We start from the raw sequence: 17,090 nt of genomic DNA on the forward strand, positions 1-17,090 counted from the left end.
TCTCTCTATATATATATGTATATAAACTAGCAGAGAAGGCAATAGCACCCCACTCCAGTACTCTTGCCTGGAGAATCCCGGGAACGGGGGAGCCTGGTGGGCTGCCGTCTCTGGGGTCGCACAGAGTCGGACACCGCTGAAGTGACTTAGCAGCAGCAGCATATAAACTAGTCTCTAAGACGCTGGTCAGTGAGCTGACTGGGGTGTGGTCTTGGCCTCAGGCCTGCTGTGGGGTACCAGCACGGATGAAGCCCTGCACTCAGTCCCTCCTGCCTCCTGTCTTGCCAGCGCATCCCCATGTACTGCTCCCAACTGCAGCTCTTATCTTCTTTCTCCCCATTGTTAAATTCCCGGTGGCTCCTCAGTACCTTGTCCCATGTGAGTTCTCTGGTCCAGGCCTTGCTTTCCTGACCTCCCACACCCTCCCTGCGGTCACACAAGACGCCAAGGAGTCACTGAAAAAGCTGTGATGTTCCAGGCCTGGCCAGCTCTTCTCAGACCCAGCTCAGGATTCTCGTCCCTCCTGAGGCCTCCCCTGCACCACTCGGGCTCAGCTGAGCGCTCCTCCTTAGCCCCCACCCAGGAATCGAACCTGGCCCAGAAGTGAACGTGCTGAGTCCCAACCACTGGACCACCAGGGAATTCCCAGTAAAATCCTTACTGAGACAAAGGCTCCGGCATTTTGCACATGGTCTCACTTTATTCTCTTCCCTCGAGGTTGTGCACACAGCTCACCACCTTGAAGCGCAGAGCCCTGGACTGAGGCTAACAGCTCCCACCTCCAGGAGGGCTTCCACGGTTGTCTTGGGTGCTCTGTTTCTGAAACCTGCCCCTCTTGTTGGTATCAGCACATTTGGTTTTTTGGGTTTGCTCTGTTTGTTTGGGGTTAGTTTTTGGCCCCAGGGCATGGCTTGCAGGATCCTAAGTTTTCCAGCCAGGGAATGAACCTGCACCCTCCACAGTGAAAGCGCTGACTACTAACCACTGGACCGCCGGGAAGCCCCCAGCACTTTTGTTTTCCTGCTGGGTACACACTTTTTATAAACTAAGGGAAAAATGCAATTGAATGATTTTTTTTTAACTTTTTTTTTTTTTTTTAATAATGGAAGCCTTTCCATTATTCTGTTATCTAAAAGCCCGGTAAGTAACCACCTCCCTGGAGCAGCCCGCACTCCCCACCTCCCGCTGCTGAGCAGCTGGTATATCAAACAGGCAACAGCCTCCTGGCAGAACTTGAGATGTTCTGGGCTTGCAGAGAGGGATGTGAGTGGACAATGACAGTGGTCAGGACTCTAGGTGTTGGTGACAGAAACTCAGCTTGGGTGAGCTTTCGTGGAACCAGGATTTGAGTAGCTCACGTACAGCAGAGGCTGGGGTAGAATGACCTCGGGGCAGATCACAGCCAGGGACTCTCCACCCGGTGACCCTGGGTCACCCCGTCTCCCAAGCTCTCAGCTCTGGGACCAGAGGTTCCTTGTGCCCAAGCAGAAATCGGACCCATGGTTCATATCTGCCTGTCAAATCCATCACAGGGCATGGCGGGGCTGGGGTGGTCTGACTGCCTGTCTGGCAGTTCCCACCAGGACCACAGGCTTCAAAGAACACCTTTTGAAAGAAGAGGGTTTCTGAGCAGGCAGAAAAGAGTAAATGGCCAATTCAGCAGTGTTTTCTAAATGTCAAGTCTCACCATAAGAAATCTATTTAAATTGCACCCACGTTTATAAAGTCACAGAAGCTTTTTAAAACGGTATCTGCCTCTACCACACGTACACACACACCAGTATTTGTCTTTAATTTAATTCTGGGATACAGGGTGCCCTCAAAGTCTTGTGCAGTTTTAAGTCTTAATAAGAAGTGTAAATGCTACAAACCCACAAAACACATCGTTTGAGTATTTACTTATTTAAATTCCTTTTATACTTAGTTTCCTGATATTTGAATGCTATATTTTTCCCTTTAAGTCTTTGTAAGTGCCAGAATCCAGACAGACAGGGCTGCTAGAGGAGTTTCCTCTGGGCACCTCAGACACCGGGTCGACCTCCCTTGAGGTCACGTCCAAACTGTCACGTGTGCATCCAATCCCATAAGATCACAGGGCTGAAATCACAAAGGCAATCGTATTAGTCACTGACCATCCGCCCATGAATGTTTTTTCAAAGTCTGAAAATCAACTAGAGCTACTGGATGGTGGTATTATATGAGCTTAGATAAGAAACGTCAATATATTTTAAATGTAAATAACCTTTCAAATGTCATTTTGGGAGCTGTTTGGAGCATTTGTGCTCCTAAAGTTATTAAATCTTAAAACCACACTGAGAAATTGGCTGCACATTTTTAAAATGCTAGTAGCAACCTCTAAGTTGCTTTCATGCCCCACCAATGGGTTAGAGCCAGTTTTTTTTAGATTTTTTTTTTTTTGACATGGGCTATTTTTAACGCCTTTATTGAATGTGCTACAGTATTGCTTCTGTTGTTTATGTTCTGGCTTTTTGGTGGTGGGGCATGTGGGATCTTAGGTCCCCAACCAGGGATCAAACCCGCACCCCCTGCGTTGGAAGATGAAGTCTTCCCACTGAACCGCCAGGGAAGTCCAGTTTTGAAAAGCACCACACTTCAAAAGTCAAGAGCAGAATTCAAATGTAAACCAGCCTTTCCCTGAGGGAGTGTTGGCAGGTCAAACGACGTTGCCTCCCTTTGGACTAAAGAGGTCTGCATCAGTTCTTGAATTTCCCCTCTTGCGTGGCAATTATCTGGGTTTATATCTTTCCTACTGGATGGTGAGTTCCTTCACAAAGGGAGTGTGCTTGCTTTTTTGTTGTTTTTCCTTTAACCTTCGTGTCCCTCACACACAATAGAATTGGTCTCCTCTCTAGTCTTGATATTGGACTTATTTCTGGGCTACAGCTCTGATTAGATTCATCTTTTTTTTTTTCCTTTTCCCTTCTTTCTTTTCTTAAAGGAAAATATATGTATAATAGCCTCAGGCTCACTGTTCAGCGATCCCTGTGTAGCATTTTAGAAGTGCAGTTCATGTTTATTATTAGAAAATCCAAATTATACTGAAATGGGTAAGATGGAAGGAAAGGCCGCCCCCACCAGCTCCTCTTTCCAAAGGCAGTCTTGGTTAATGGCATCTTGCATGTGCTTCTAGAAAACATTTTCTCCACATTTATGAGTGTGTGTGTGTGTGTGTGTGTGTGTGTGTGTCAGTCGCTCAGTCGTGTCTGACTCTTTGCGACCTCATGGACTATACCCAGCCAGGCTCCTCTGTCCATGGAATTTTCCAGGCAAGAATACTGGAGTGAGTTGCCATTTCCTTCTCCAGGGGATCTTTCTGAGCCAGGGATCGAACCCGTGTCTCCTGCTTGGCAACTGGATTCTTTACTACTAAGCCACCTGGGAAGCCCCAGGTGGTGCTGAGCTGCATGTAAACTGCCAAGTGGAGAAGAACCAGCTCCCGCCTCCCACACTGCTCCTCCTGGAGGCATCTTGTGGGGTCCATCAAGAGAGAGTTACAAGAGACCCAAGGGAAACCTTTCGGGTTTGCCACTTACAAATGGCTTTTTTAAAAAATTAATTATGTTGGCTGTGTCAGGTCTTAGTTGCAGCATGTGGGATCTTTTAGTCCGGGGACGTGGGGTCTAGTTCCCTGACCAGGCATCGAACCCGCTTCCCCCAGAGCATGGGGTCTTAGCCCCTGGACCATGAGGGGAGTCCCATGACTTGCTGTTGGCCTTGTGCAAACTTTGTCTCCCAGCTTGGCTTGCTCTGATTTGGCTGGGAGCCTGCCTGCGCAGTTTGCAGAGGCTGCAGATGCTGGACCCCAGGGCTCAGAGCCTGAAGGCCTGGGTCTGGCTTGTCAGCTGTGCTGCCTTGCGCCCTGCGGGGCGGCCGTTCGCGTCTGCGCTCCCCTCTTCTCCGACTGCCCGCTCTGCCCTGTCTGCCGCTGGGCTTCCTCGGTCCCCTCGCCTCGCCCTCCAGTCCCTCGGCTCTGCCACCTCCCTCTCATCCTCCAACATTCCTGCAAGTTGAAGTCACTCCTTCCTCTCCACCAAGGCCATCCCGGGACATTCCTTCCAGCCTACTGTTTATTTTGTCCGTGCGTCCATGGGAGAGAACTGGGCTGAGGGAGGTGGAGTTCCAATTTTGGGAAAAATGCGATCTGAAACGGTCAGGGACGGAGAAGAGGTTGGAGGAAGCAGAGGTGGAGACTGTGAGCGCAAACATGGCTGCTCTGTGATGCTCGGCCCGGCCCGGACTCCAGAGACCCCACCAGCTTTCCTCTCTTGCCTTTTGGGTTTTGTTTGTTTGGGTTTTTTTCTTTTGGCTGCACTGTGTCTTTGTTGCGGCACATGGGCTTTCTCTAGTTGTAGCACACGGGGGCTTCTCTCTAGTTTTGGCACACCGGCTCAAGGGTGTACACGCTTAGTTGCTCTGCAGCATGTGGGATCTTAGTTCCCGGACCAGGGATCGAACCAGCATCCCCTGCATTGGACCATGGATGCTTAACCACTGGGCTACCAGGGAAGTCCCACGTGCCTTTTGTTCTACTCACTGTAATGGGAGGCGGGAGTCGCCCAGTCCACTTATCAAAGTGGCACCCACCGCTTGACCCACCTGAAAAAGGCAAAGGATCCAAAGTGTCAGGGTGAAAAACACAGGTCCTTGGCCTAGAGTCTCCCCCCATCGCCTCGGACAACTGGCACTTACACTGACATCCCTGTTTCCACCTGCTGTTGACCGTGGCCCCTTCTCAGGAAGGACCTCCCAACCATGCTCAAAGGACAATGCGGGTGCTGTGCGTGATCAGGCTGACCCTGGATGGCCCCTACCTCTCCCTGAGACGTCCTATCCATCGCTGCCCCATATCCCCGAGGTCCACTTCCAGTCCACAAGCACATCTCTCCTAACAGCAGATCCAGGGGTCAGGTTGCTTTGACCGAGGGGTCAAACACCGAATGATGGGATCCAAGAATAACCCGGGTGCCTGGGCACTGACCCTTCTCCTTGTCTTGCAGGAAGAGGAGCAGGAGCTGGACGGTGAGGAGGCTTCACCGCAGGCAGGGCCTGAGGAGGAAGACGGTGAGTGGGACCCGGCTTCCAGGTTGCACAGCGCTGCCCCTGGAGGCCGGCATTATCGCCTTTGGCTGTGGGGGCTGGGCTTTGCGTGGTCCATTGGATTTCCCAGATGAGGATTCGAGTGGCAGGAAGAGGGGAGTGGATGGTAGAGGGGGAGAGGTGAGGGAGAAGGACTGAGAAGTTGGGTCTGATGCAACCTGGAGAACACTGAGGTCGGAACCTGCTCCTCTCTGACCCCACCTTTGCACCCATCTCCCTGTTCACCCGCTTTGCTGCTTCGGCCATCGCTTTTCTATCTATCCGGTATGCGTGCCTGCATGCTGAGTTGCTTCCGTCGAGTCCGACTCTTTGTGACCCTATGGACTGTAGCCCACCAGGCTCCTCTGTCCATGGCATTCTCCAGGCAAGAATACCAGAGTGGGTTGCCATGCCCTCCTCCAGGGGATCTTCCTGACCCAGGAATCAAACCCGAGTCTCTTACGTCTCCTGCATTGGCAGGCGGGTTCTTTACTACTGGCACCACCTGGGAAGCCCTCTATAAAATATGAGTTGCCTGCAAATACAGACGGTCCATCACTGACCTTCTATTTCCTGCGGTGCCTAACTCCCTTCTCATCCCCACTTTGTGCATTTCATGTTTCTCTCAAATACCTTGGACCTATTTTACAGAGACTAAAGCCACTTTCAGGGCCGCCTCTTGGGTTCTGCAGGTTAAAGTTCCCTGGAGAGGAAATGTCTGATTTCCAAGCAGCTCTAGCTGACCAGCCAGACCTGTGTGGCCATCAGATCCTAGATAGCCGGTGGAAGAAACAGAGTGACCGGGAGCCTTGAGGAAATGGACCAATACAGACTTAACTGGGTGGAAAGCAATGTGTTTGCTCTGGGCACGGCACCCACGAGGACCAGCGCCCCAGACAGATGGGACCCAACACAGGGTGGGGCCTCTGCTGGATCTGTCATGTTTTATTTGTTTATTTAAAAAAAAAAAAAAGGAAGAAGAAAAAGCTGAAGCAAAAATAGCAAAATGTCAGCATTGGTCAAATCTATATGGCATGCACACCGAAGACTTATTGCTTGCTGTACTTTTGTGTACGTTTGAAATATTTTAGGCTTTTTTAAAAGGAGGGATTGTTGCTGTGATTTTTAAGTCAACAGCTGGCAGGGCCCCCGGAAAGAAAGGGCTGCAGGAATGCAGTAACTGGGGCTGGTGATGTGGGCCAGGCGGCCACGGTTGGGCTGGGATTGGGGGAGGGTTGTGTGAGGAGGCTTCCCCAACCAGGAGGCCCTGCAGGAAAGGGCCTTGGGTTTCTATCCAGACAGCTTTAGAGGAAGAGGGTGGGGCAGAAGGCTGAGGGGGGCGGGGTGTGTGGGGGGTCACCAACCCCTTGCTAGGGGCTCCCGTTCCACTGCTGCTGGTCTCTCAGATGGTCTGCAGGAACTGCGGCCCTGGGGCCTGTCTCTGCCATGTTATTGGATCCTATTAGTGATTTGGGAATGCAGAAGGTAAAAGCTGAGGCTGCTGGCGGCCCTGGGGGCCAGGACAAGGGGAGGCTCAGCAGACCCCTCTTCTGGAACACTCTCAGATGTGCAGCCCCACACCTAGCCATGTGCAGGGTCAACGGGGCCCTCCCTCCTTATCTGACTGCTGCTCCTGGACCTCGCCCATCCCCCAGGCCGCCTCCTGGCAGCCCTCTGGAGGCTGAGGCAGGAGAGGCGTAGGGCCCCAGCTGTCAGAAGCGCACAGGAGAGGCCCCCAGGCCCTCTGCAGTGAGCAGTTTCGCTTGCTAATTAATTAGTGTTCGCCAAGGTGTTTTCCCTAAGTGACTGGGCGGATTCACAGAAGATGGCATAAGGAAGTCCCCTTCCCCGGGGGGCTCTCACGTTGAAACCCTCCCTGGTCTAGCCGCCTTGGATGTGTCTGTGTCCCTTGGTCACCATATGGGATTAAGCAAAAGTCTTTTTAGTGGTTTGTTCTCTCCAGCTCAGGAGAGAAGCATCATCAGACCCGCCCCACAGGTTGAAAACCTTGAGTAGTACCCAGCTGGCAGCATTTTTCTGCTTTATGTTTCTAAAACAGCAACACCATGACCTTGACGTCGAGGTTAATCCGTTTTCTTTGTCCGTTGCCTCTTCCTGAGGTCCAGAAGCCAGCATGGCCGCAAGCTCGTTCTGAGACTAGCTCTGTGTGATTCTGCCCCTTGGCAGGTTCTTTCCCGACCACCAAAGACCCCCAGCCCCTCAAACGATGGCCCCAAATTGCTCAGCTTGGCCTCCAGATCCCCGGATGTCACAGTCCAAGCCCTGAGCTGTTGGAAGCTCCTGATGATGCTGTGGCCCCTTGGCTCATCAGCCTGAGCTGTGCTCAGCCTGGAGGGAAGAGCAGCTGATGGGAGAGGGGGGTCTCCAGGGAGGGTGATGGGCTCATCCAGTCTCAGCACCAAGCTCCAGCCCCAGCTCACCAGAAGTATGTGCTCTTCATTCATTCAGCAAGTACTGCAGAATGAATGAAGAGCCAAGCGCAGAGTGAAGAGCAAAAAATATTCAGCTGGTCTCTGCATTTCCCATCCTCAATTCTTTATACCTTAAGAGAAATGTAATAAGGCCTCCCCTGGAGCCCTGGCTCCTCACCCCATGTCCTCCTGTCCCCTTGCTCCCTGTCACCCCGCCTCCTTGCTTTGCTAGATCCGCCTCCCCATACCTGCAGCATCACCTGAAAAGCCCTTCCTGACAGCCCTCCCCGCTGCCATTAAACTTCCAAGCAGCCCTCTCCCCACCTTCCTCTCTCCTCCCACTATCCTTTGCTGAAGAGCTCTCAGGACCTACTGCAAACTGCTATTTTGATTACTCATCTTTGCCCACTGTATGCTTTCTTCCCTGCTAAGCCCTCAGCACCCAGCAGAGTGCTCACTGAATATCAATATTTGCTGAATAAACCCTGTCCAGACGTGGGGTGAGGGGAATGCTCAGCCCTGGGGGCCAGATTCTCCTGCAAAGTCAGTCAGGTTGTGGTGAGAGCAAACATCACCCCCACAACAACCCCTGGGTTCTGAATTTGCATCCAGAACCTTCTTCCTTTGGCCCAGAGAGAACACGAGGCTCAGAGGCTGCAGCCCTTTCCTGCCTGGAGCCCACGCCAGCCTGTCTGATCACTGGGGACAGCCGCCAGCTGGAGACCGTCTGGGTGGCCGCAGGGCAGGATGTGGAGGTGTTTGAGATCCCTGACTTTTGAGTGACATAGAACAGAACTGAAAAAGAAGACATCTGTGTGGGAAGGTGATTTGCTGGTCTCTGCGTTCCCCATACTCAATTCTTTATACATTAACGGAAATTAGATAAGACAAGCTGTTCAGCCTCTGTCCCCCAGGCTGGCCAGAGGCTGTCTGCCCTCCACCTGCTGAGCTGAAGGTCCATGTAAGGGCACTGCTTCCCAAGGGAATGCTCTCCATTGGACACTTGGCCAGGAGAATGCTCACAGCTCTTTCCTTTTCTGCCCTGCAGCCTTCTCCCCACATCACACATGCCTGTTTTTCTCTGTCCAGACCCCCTGGTGTGCCCTCCTCAGGCCTCTAGAACTGCCCTTCTGTACGTTCCAAAGCAGCTACAAGGTCTTACGAAGGCTGCTCTGGGTTTGGCAAATCCGGGAACACCCATTCAGTAATAAGTACTTTAAAATATATATGAAAGTGAAAGTCGTTCTGTCATGTCCAACTCTTTACGACCCCATGGACTATACCGTCCATGAATACAGTTCATGGAATTCTCCAGGCAAGAATACTGGAGTGGGTAGCTGTTCCCTTCTCCAGGGGATCTTCCCAACCCAGGGATCAAACCCAGGTCTCCCTCATTGCAGGTGGATTCTTTGCCAGCCACTTGGGAAGCCATTTATATATATATATATACATATATAAAATACAGTTATTTATTTGGTGGTACTAGGCCTTAGTCGCAGCATGTGGGATCTAGTTCCATGACTAGGGACTGAACCCAGGCCCCTCTGCACTGGGAGCTCAGAGTCTTAGCCACTGGACTACCAGGGATGTCCCCCTAAGTACTGGTTTTAATGACCTATTTAAACACACCATGGACAAGCCCACATTATCCCTTGTCCCATTGTGGGCTGGATGCATTTTTTTTTTTAGATTTTTAGTCACCGGTGGAAGGAGGGGCATAGAAGAGGCCTGCCGACATGACGCTCCTAGATGGCAGGGCGGGCACTCTCAAGCCCAGGAGGCCCAGGACCTCGGCAGGAGGGTTGCAGGTCCCTGTTGCCTTCTATACCCGGGACCCAAGGAGAGGCAGGGAACGCAGTGCCCAGGCAGCCTGCTTCCCAGAGATAAGTGACCTCTGTCTAACCATGTAATGAGCACAGCAGCATTGGGAAGGGAGGGTCAGGGTGAGGGGGAGAAGAGCCCTGGGGACAGCTGTTTGGCCAGAGCCCTTGAGGGAGAGGGGCCGACAGGCAGCTCTGAGGATGGTCCAGCCTGGTCTTGGGAGAATGCATGTGTGCTTGCTAAGTCGCTTCAGTCATGCGCAACTCTGCGACCACATGAGCTGTAGCCCGCCAGGCTCCTCTGTCCATGGGATTCTCCAGGCAAGAACACTGGAGTGGGTTGCCATGCCCTCCTCCAGGGGATCATCCCTACCCAGGGATCCAACCAGAGTCTCCTGCATTGGCAGGCAGAGTCTTTAACACTAGCCTGGGAAGCCCCTTGGGAGAATGGATGGAACCAAATGGCCTGGGGGGGGGGGGGGCTGGTGTGTGTGTGTGTGTGTATGTGCGTGTGTGCAGGTTTCATTCTGGCTACCTCATCCCCGGGTCAAGTTCCTAAAAAGAGTTCCTGAGTGGAAGGGGTGTGGGGAGAACCTTCCAGGCGCAGGCCTGGGGTGGGCGTGGGGCCCCGTCTACCCCAGAGCCTGAAGCGGGCGCCGTCTCTGGCCCACGTGGTTCTTTGGAAACTAAGGAAGGAAAAGGGGACTAAATTTGCCGGAGAGCCCGGCACGCTAACCGGCTCTACTGGGTGTCGTCTCCGCAGGGGGTGAGGAGGCCTTCTCCTTCAAATACAGCCCTGGGAAGCTGCGGGGAAACCAGTACAAGAAGATGATGACCAAGGAGGAGCTGGAGGAGGAACAGAGGTAGGCCGGCGGCCCTCCTCCGGGCTGCTCAGGTTGCTGGGGTTCTGGTGCCACTCCCGGAGGCCCCTTCGTTGTATCGCGGAGGGGAGGCGGGCCTCCTACAAGCCACGCCCCCACTGCCCCATTTCCGTTTTAGAGCTTTTTCCCCCCGTCCTGGCTCCACTACCCCCTAACAGTACCCTTGGGAAACTCTGGAGGAGCGAGTGACAGGGAGGAGGGAGGGCGGCCGAGCCCTTTCTTGCCCCCCACCTCCCCCACCGAAAGGGAGAAACCGAGATGCCTGGGAAGAGCCTGAAGCAGATCCGGCTGTTCCCGTAGAGTTCATGACAAAACCAATCCATCACTTCAGGACAGAGCACGATTCTTCCTGCTCATCCGCCTGGCAGCCAAGCGCCCCCGCCCTACCCCGCCAGCACCGTCCAGCTCCCCCACCCCCACCCCAGCACCGGGCCAGCAGTCCTTTTTTATCTGTTCTGCTCCGTGGAGCTCTGAGGCAGCTGCAGCCACGGCAGCAACTCATTTTTAGGACTGGGTTCTTCCCCCGCGCGTCGCCCGCCGGACACCCACGCTGACCCATTGGCTTCCTTTAGACCCATGGGCTTCCCTCCTAGGGAGCAGCAGTACATCGGGGACGCATCAAGGGGAAAAACCGCTGGTCTGACACAGGCCAGCCTGTGGCCTGGGGTCCTTTTGGTTCAGGCACACATCTATTAACAAATGGGGGCGTGATTCCTGAGCCCGGTAACCCGGAGGGGCTGGGCAGTCACTCCCCACTGGCCCCCACAAGCTGGGTTCTAGGGTCAGGAATGGAGGCTCTGTTATTCCAGGATCTAGATTCTGTTATTTCCAACCCACCCAGCATCACTCAGGAGTCAGAAGGTGCTCTGCCCACGAGAACCCCTATTTCCCTCCTGGAGCTGCAGCCAATCCTTCCGGAAGGTTCTTCACCCAGGGTTGGAGGGGTGGCAGGGTGAGCCCAGCCTGGGGGAGGTGTCCCCCCACTCCTTGGTGCCCACGCGCTGCGGCCTCTGGGTGTGACCCGGTTTGCTGCCTTTATATTTCAGGATTGAGCTGACTTCTGACCTCACTTCCCTGTAGCAAGTTCCTTAGGTCCTGAGCCACAAATATTCTTGCAAATCCTTTTGGTAAGGAGATTGACTTCTTAGATTAGCGGTGCCTCCTTCACCCTGTCTGTGACTGGCCCCATCACGACTGTGATCTAAATCTCTCCTCCTCCGCCGCCTTCATAACCGATTAATTCATTTCTGTGCACCCTGGCCGGCTCATTCTCATCCAGCTCAAGGCTCCTGGGCCAGTAGGCCCCTTTCCCACAGCCGAGGGGTTCTTGGAGGTCCTCCTGGACCTAATGAACCAGCTGCTTGGAGGACCAGCGCCCCCTTGTGATGCTGGGGGGAAACTGTCGTCCCCAGGAGGTGGTGTTCACCCCTGCAGCGTTAGTCCTGCCCTAAGAAAGCTCCAATACTTTGGCCACCTGATGCAAAGAGCCGACACACTGGAAAAGACCCTGATGCTGGAAAAGACTGAGGGCAAGGGGAGAAGGGGGCGACAGAGGATGAGATGGTTATATGGCATCACTGACTCAATGGACATGAGTTTGAGCAAACGCCGGGAGATAGTGAAGGACAGGGAAGCCTGATGTGCTGCAGCCCACGGGGTCACAAAGAGTCAGATACCACTTAGCGACCGAACAACATCAAAAGAAAGTAAAACAGTGCCCAGCAGAAACCCTGTGCTAAGCTGCGGATCAGGCGGGTAGTTATGATCAGAGCAAGGGCTGGCAGAGGACCACGGCCCTGTTTTTGTAAATCCAGTGTGATTGGAACCCGGCTGCATTCACCTGCTTTTCTGTGGTCTGTGGCAGCTTTTGCAATGCAGCGGCTGAACTGAATAGTAGCAGAGGGACCTCGGGGCCCGTAAAGCCTAAAAGAGTCGGAACCTGGCCCTTTCCAGAAAAGGTGTGCAGCCCAGCATTAAGGATGGAGGGGGCTTGACGTGCCTGCGGGTCCCTCGAAGGCCCCTGTGGGCAGAGGCTGTGGCCAAGACCCTGAGCTTATTCTGTGTCCACTGCAGATGTGAGGGACCATTAGAAAGGGAGAGGCCAGTTAGCTGACTGGATGGCAGGATCAGGCTGGAGTCAGACTGCCACCGTCCCTGGGCTCAGAGCGGGGATGTCGGGCAGGAAAAAGGAAAGTCTTTCCTCCATGGTGTCCAGAGAGCAGACTCTGTGTTGCCCCGGGCAGGATGGGTCTTTCCCGGCTGGATCTTTGGGGCTCTCCAGATGAGTGCTGTTCTGGGGGGGTGGAGACTGCCCGAGTGCTGCTGTTGGGGTGAAGGTTTCTCACCTCCTCACCTGCAGGCTTGGTTATCACAGCCCTGCCCAAGCTGAGAAGGAGGGACTGGCGGACTTCATGGCCCGTAAACACGGTCCTCCCAGGACGGGGCTGGAGTTCATGTTCATTTTCATTACCACCCGTCCCAGCATGCTCCTGGGGCTGCCCCACACGTCTGCCTGCGGGGGTCTGCTTGCTCTCTCCCTGCACGTGGTCCCTGCACGTGGTCAGCCCACTCAGCACTGCATGGGGCCCCATGACGCCCACCCTTCTCGAATGGTCCTCGCATGGTGATGCTTGGGGTTGCAGAGGCTGGCAAGTGTGGCTTTGTCTTTCCATCTACAGCGAGATAGATCCCCTGGGGACCAGGAGAGCTGATGGGCATGAGACAGCTCTGGTCCCCGTTGGGTTCAGAAAACTGCCTTGGGATTATCAGGGTGAAAAATACTGTCAAACCACTAAAGCCAGAGGCCAGTGAAAAGTGTGTGCCCTTCTTTGACTGTCAAATTCTAATCAACCAAACTCTGCTTGTTTCTAATTCCTTTCCTGGCATTCAGGGTCCCCATCACGTGGCAAGCAGATTAAAAGCCCATGCTGCAAATTCTTGACTTTAAATTCACTAAGCCGGCCAACGCAATAGTATGGGTTCCCCCCGCAGCTCTTCTGGGAGGTGCCACATGCAGCCTCAGAATGTGGCAGGGATGGGGGACTTGCAGGTTGTGACTGCTCCCCGCAGCAAGACACCGCTGCTCACACCCAAGACTAGTGAAACTGGAGAGCTTGACTGGCTTCTAGCTTGGCAGCAAAAAGAAAAAAAAGAAAAAAGGGACCATTGGGCACTCCTTTCGTTGTACACCATCCCTTCTTCCCATTTTCCAGACCAGGGAAAAGTGGAACCCAGGGGGTAGACCAGCTAGCTCTGATAATAAGGACCCGGGACCCAAGTACCTACTCCATTCTGAATGTCCCCAGGGCTGGCCTGACCCTTTTGGGAGTGGACACCACTCTAATGAATGATGTTTTGAAATGCATAACTGGCAAAGGTGAATGGATCTTCTGTTTTCTGCCTCCTGACATGTTCGTGAATCATCCACCAGCGTGAATTTCTAGAAACACATGCTGGCTTATGTCCACATGAGGGCGCCAGAGGGATAAAGTTGGGTCCCCCCAGGGCTCCCTCAGCGCTCACTTGGGTAGAGTGCTCAACTTGTCCCTTACAAAAGGCGCACACACTATTTGCCTCATCTGGGGAGCACATGTCCTTAGAAGCCACTGTCCCCAGAAGGGACAAAACCCACGTAGCAAGGACAGGAAATAATATCTGGTGAGAGGACCAGTTTAGAACAGCCACAAAGCCAAGAATCTGACCCTTGCAGTCTGATCTACCTAACTAAATATAGGTGAGGCCTCAGCCCACCCACCTACATTTGGCCGCCCTGCTCATTGACACTTGGGGGACCCTCCCCGCCAACTACCTGCTAAGGGACCTTCCCTGTTAAACTAGGTACAAGTGAGCCCCAATCTGCCCAGCTACCTAACTGAGGACCCAACCTGCTCAACCCCTTACATGTGAGATCCAGACTGCTCAAATACCCAGTGTGGGACCCTCCCTGCCAACTACCTACAATTGGGCTTCAACCTGCTCAGCCATCTACATGGACACCTGAACCCCCCAAATATCTAAGTGAGGGACCCTACCTGCCCAACTAAAGTCTGACACTGATTGCCAACACTCTGCAAGTGGGACCTGCCCTGCCTAACTACCTACTTGTGCAGCTTGACCCACTCAGCTCCTACCTGTGGGACCCAACCTGTACAGTTACCTGAATGAGGGCCCTGACCTGCTCAGCTACCAGTGTGAGCAACCCCTACCTGCTCAATTACCCACTGGTAGCACCCAACCTGCCCAGCTACCTACACGTGGACCCCTTACTTGATCAACTACCCACACGGGGACCCGACCCACCCAGCTACCCAACTGAGGGATCTAACTTGCCAAATTACCCACGTGTGGGTCCCAGTCTGCCAACTACCTACAACTGGGCCCTTGACCTGCTCAACTATCAATGTGTGGGCCCTGACCTGCCCACTTATCTAACTGAAGGTCCACCCTGACCAACTACCTACAAGTGGAACCTTACTGCGAAACTACCAATACCTGGGCCCCTCTCTACCCTACTGCCTAACTGAGGACCCTCCCTGCCTAACTGCCCATGTGTGGGACCCCAACCAGCTCGGTCCCCCACACTTGGGACCCTCCTTGGGACTGCTTAACTGTCCATTTGTGGGACCTGAACTAAATACATACATGAAGGACTTGACCTGCCTACTGACCTACAAGTGGGAGCTTTTGGCCTAACTACCCACACATGGAGCCTGACCTGCTTTCTGGTAGGCCTGGCAGAGGGTCTCAGGCTAGCTTTGGTTAGTGGGCCATCCTGCTGCAGGTGACTCCCCTGGGGTCTGGATCCTAGCGTCTGGGCTGGCTTCTGCAATTCCAAACGTTCCCCTTCCTCACCCTATTTCCCCCTCTCCTTTTCCCGCAGTAAGATGGTATGAGTGAAATCAATGATCTTTTCCCCTTATTTCTCTTTACAGAACCGAGGAATAATGAAGTTATCCTTAGGCTCCTCCTAAAGGCTTTTCCTTTTGGCATCTTAAAACTTGAGCAATACAGTGGAAGCCCCAGAGAGGAGCAAGTGGGCTCCTGGGGTGCATTTTTCTACATAAATCTTCCAGGAGTCGACCCCCACTCCAGGACTTTCCTTGGCCGGGAGGGTCCACAATGCCTGGGGTGATCCCTTCCAGAGGCGTTCCTCCCTGTCTGTGTGGATTGCTTTGTTTAGCTGAAGGGTTTTCCTGGACTTTTATTTTCCTTGTCACTCAATGTTCCTGTCGTCCACACACCCTTTACACCTGAGATATCACCAATGTCACCAATGCCATCATTTTAAAATCAGTATAGTTTCATGCCAGCCCTTCTGCTTTTCATCACCAAAGCCAAACCAAGAGAGACATTGAGGTGTGATGGACACGTGATGGGGTGCTGCCTGGGCCCACTGGGTGCTCAGGGGGGTCGACTGCCCTCCTCCCCCTTAGGGCCCACTTCCCCTCTGTCTTTAGCTGGCTGGATTGGTGGGTGAGGGAGACAATGGTTGATGCGTGGGCAGCAAAGCACCAGAACCAGCTGTTGATTTCCTCTGGCCCTTACCCTCCACTTAGAGCAGGCTTGGATCCAGCCTTCTTGTTGCTGAGGCCTTTTCACCATGTTCTTACCAGCTCAGCTGCATCTCCACCTTCGCTTTAGCAGAAGCAATAATGATAGTGATCGCTTAAAATGGCCGTATCAATTCTGCCTTTAACTCGGTTTCTTAGATGAGTTAGAACTTCACCAGATCGTCAGATGGGGGTCCCAGATCCGTTTCTTGGAATTTTATATTTGACGATATTTATACTATACCAAACTAATCGGCAGTTTTTAGACTTATTGGTTAAAACATTTTTAAAAGCACTAAGTTTATAGGAAATTTTCTTTTTTTATCTAATGCAAGGCTGGGAAATGTTCAATGTCAGTTCCCAGGGCATGTTACATTCCCAGGGACCTTCTCTTCCGGGTCTAGTACTTTAGGTTCATGGGCTTAGGACAGAACAGAGAACAAGGAAGACCACATAGAACCATGTAACAAATAGCAGATGTGCTCTTGTGAGTAGTCCCTGCCCCACACAGCGGTAGTAAGAGATGTCCTTGTCCAGGCCAGGGTCTGACTGGAAAAACAGGTGACTCTTTCCAGGTTATGAAGTTTGTCTGGACACTTTCTGAATGTGGCTTGCAGGCACCAAACCTCATGTACTCTTTATGGCTTGGATTTCTGTATTCAGCCTTTGGTCCAATAAACTTTGAGTAGATGGTCTTGATTACTGCGTGTTTATTTCCGTTTTGCTTTGTCTTTCAAAAATAATCTTTTTGAACCCATTAAAATTCCAGCTCTCTCTCTCTCTCTCTCTCAATTGGTGCCTGTTACTCTCCAGCAAAGTACGACGTCCTAGGACGCGCAAGCGCCATGGCCATTAAGAGACACATGGAGGATTTGTGTTCCTTTGGGGGGGTGCCCACTTGTATATCTGGATTCCATCCAAGGAGTTCAACTCACAGCCTCTTGACCCATAGTATTCCTTTCTTCAGGCAGTAGGATACCGCGGACTTCTCACAGGTTCCTTTTCCTCTGGATAGGAAAGCAGATTGTAGAAATAACATCTCCAGGGTGACTGAGAGAGGCTTGGATGTGGGACTTCAGTATTTCAGCTTCTAGCTGCTGGTCTAGTCAGAAAACAAACGACCTGCTGTTTGGAGATAGAGGATTATTGCAGAAGGAATATGTTAGGACAAGTGTAAGACCAGACATGGATCGAGAGCCCCTCTAGGCAGGATGGAGGTGCCGGCTGGGCAGTGCTGTGCCTTGCAAAGCCAGGGTGCCCAGAGGCTGTGCTGAGGCCCTGCCTCCTGGTGGGTCTGCAGGGACCAGAGCA

The 17,090-nt window shown here is 52.9% G+C and overlaps 1 protein-coding gene across 1 annotated transcript in view; it reads left to right on the plus strand.

The window, feature by feature from the left end:
• Nucleotides 1-17,090, plus strand: part of MXRA7 (matrix remodeling associated 7) — a 31,404-nt gene that overhangs the window by 11,858 nt on the left and 2,456 nt on the right. Inside the window, exons 2-3 of the mRNA XM_069542199.1 lie at nt 5,019-5,082; nt 10,113-10,212. Of these exons, the coding sequence (XP_069398300.1) occupies nt 5,019-5,082; nt 10,113-10,212 (164 nt within the window). The remainder of the gene's footprint in view (nt 1-5,018; nt 5,083-10,112; nt 10,213-17,090) is intronic.

The sequence above is a fragment of the Ovis canadensis genome, chromosome 11, assembly GCF_042477335.2.
Source record: "Ovis canadensis isolate MfBH-ARS-UI-01 breed Bighorn chromosome 11, ARS-UI_OviCan_v2, whole genome shotgun sequence".
Lineage (NCBI taxonomy): Eukaryota > Metazoa > Chordata > Mammalia > Artiodactyla > Bovidae > Ovis > Ovis canadensis.